Source organism: Vanacampus margaritifer, chromosome 15 (assembly GCF_051991255.1).
Source record: "Vanacampus margaritifer isolate UIUO_Vmar chromosome 15, RoL_Vmar_1.0, whole genome shotgun sequence".
Lineage (NCBI taxonomy): Eukaryota > Metazoa > Chordata > Actinopteri > Syngnathiformes > Syngnathidae > Vanacampus > Vanacampus margaritifer.
In genome coordinates this window covers 20,500,117-20,502,372 of record NC_135446.1, presented here as the reverse complement: position 1 = coordinate 20,502,372, position 2,256 = coordinate 20,500,117, and the positions used below count along the sequence as shown (strand labels likewise).

Sequence of the window (2,256 nt, the reverse complement as noted above, 5' to 3'; positions counted from 1 at the left end):
TCGGCCAGCTCAGGGGGGGGGGGGGTCAAATTAGATTTGAAAATGTATGTTAATAATTTTTTTTTCTATTTATGACTAATTTATATTAACCATTTAGTAAAATGTTGTTAAATGTTCATAAAATTATTTTCATGTTTTTATTAAAATTAGTTAATTTTAATGTCATTGTTATTTGTATTTCGAATTGTTATAAATGAACCAATAAAAAAATATGTAAGAAGTTCAGTTTTCCCTCATCTTTATTCATAATATGTATTAACCATTTATTTCATAAAATAAATATGTTTGAGGTTGATGTATTATGTGAATCATCTTTACTATAGATTCACAATAAATCCTACACAACACTTATTTACAGATTTAAAGGGATAAAGGAATACAAATGCATCTTAAAAAAAACAACATGGTGGTTGTTGGAAGATCAGTGGACAACGGAGTTGAGCGGCTCTGCTCGGATGTTCCCCAGATCCAGCGTGGAGTCCGTCTCCTCGTCAATCTCACCGATCACAGCGCTGGCCAACGTACAAGAAAGTAAGAAGGGGGGAATCATGATATCGCACACACACACACACACACACACACACACACAATATAAACGTTGACGTACACGTTGTCTCCCCGGACGATGTAAAGTCCCAGAACCACTTGCTCCACGCCCTGACCAGAGCTGAACACGCGCTCGTGACTCTCGTCCAGGATCAAGTTGATGGTCTGGTCGAAGCCCTTCAACGTGCCCTAAACGTACATGACATCATATTTGCATCATAATAATAAAATCGTCCACTAATGCAAAGGTTTATCGTTAACTTGTGTCCCAATGGACACTTATACATATAAGTATTTATATTTTTAGGGGCGGGAAGCAACAACTTTGATCTCACCACGATCATCCTGCCGTCTGACGTCACAATTGCCACCGTACCTGAGAGACAAAAATACGGGTCATTTAAAAAAACAAAAAACACGCGTGACCTGCACGCACGCACGAGGAAGATAATGACGTCGAGTCTACGTGATGACTCCAGGTGTGACAACCACACCGCACGTAAAAATATGCTAAAAGCTACGTTTTAACATGATGAAATCAAGATTATTAGTCGCTATGTCGAATATTTTGTTCCTAAAATGAGCACAAGAAGAAGAAGTGAACAAAAGGCGCTACATGTCATTCATTGACAAGTAGCATGCTAAGCTAGCTAGTTAGCTCGTGGTTGCATACGGTTAATGTAGCTCTCCAGCGCAGTGGACATGCTGCTCCTTCCTGCGCCGTAGATCCAGCGGCCGTCTCGCTCAATAAAAGGCTTGAATTTCTGCTAGAATGACAACAACAAAAGTGGCGCAAGGCAAAGTGGAGCCTGTTGTGTGAAATAGCAACAACAAAGAAAGCATTAGCAACAGAAACGGCAAGGATCGGTGAGTACGTCACGTCCGCTTCCGTCACGCGCGCTTGATACGCTAAACGATGGAATTATTTTATGATAATATTGAATATAATAATAATGATGATGATAATAATAATGGAAACTGTACAATAAACATAGTAGTAGTAGTTGTAAAATATAAAACCAATAAACGTGTGCGTTTACGTCACTTCCGGATGCGTCACAAGCATACCAGCTTTCGATTTTGTATGGGGAAAAATCGCACTCATCAGTAATGAATGCATATAGCAAAGGTGGCATGAGTTTTTGGACTTTTCAACTCTTTGATTACTCTCTTAAAACACTCTTAAAATTAAAAGGATTAGGCAATTCCTCCAATTTCCAAAATTATATCCATTCCCCAATATGGTTGGTGGGCTGATACTTTTTTTTTTGTTGTTGTTTTTTGCACCTGGACAGCTGATAAAATTCCCTTTAAGCTGTCCTTATTCCATAAACAAATACTGCTAGCCTAGAGCTAATGTACAAACACGAACTTTACTTATACATTTTTCATAAGTAACAATAAACTGAATGAGCATAGCATACAGAGATGGCTTGACAATAATATCTTATTGTTGAGTCAATTATTTAACCAAAATGGACAACTATACTCAGTGGCGTAGCAACATTGTGAAAAATATTTCTTAATGTTATTTTTTTTCTTGTAAAAATTCAGGACATAAAAAAGGGATATTTGGTTAATGTGGGATTTATTGGAATGGTCAGAGGGGAATAAGTAGAACGTCGAAACAAGTTTTTGGGGAAGAATATAGCAATGTGATGACACTGATGCTGCATTCGAGGAAGTCGGACATATCCCACCGTCCCACGT

General features: G+C 38.0%; 1 protein-coding gene across 1 annotated transcript; it reads right to left on the bottom strand.

The window, feature by feature from the left end:
* Positions 1 to 221: 221 nt before the first annotated feature.
* lsm8 (LSM8 homolog, U6 small nuclear RNA associated) lies at positions 222 to 1,435 on the bottom strand. Its single transcript, XM_077545372.1, has 4 exons — positions 1,220 to 1,435; positions 882 to 922; positions 608 to 735; positions 222 to 512 (listed from the first exon to the last, which is right to left on the bottom strand). Exons 1-4 carry the CDS (start codon positions 1,248 to 1,250, stop codon positions 422 to 424), a joined length of 291 nt encoding a protein of 96 aa, XP_077401498.1. The 5' UTR covers positions 1,251 to 1,435; the 3' UTR covers positions 222 to 421.
* Positions 1,436 to 2,256: the final 821 nt, after the last annotated feature.

Coding starts and splice junctions, on each gene's coding strand:
- lsm8 (XM_077545372.1), bottom strand. CDS start 1,250: ATGTCCACTGCGCTGGAGAGCTACATTAACC. Junction 923..1,219: donor GCTGGAGAGCTACATTAACC/GTATGCAACCAC, acceptor TTTGTCTCTCAG/GTACGGTGGCAATTGTGACG. Junction 513..607: donor ATCGTCCGGGGAGACAACGT/GTACGTCAACGT, acceptor TACGTTGGCCAG/CGCTGTGATCGGTGAGATTG.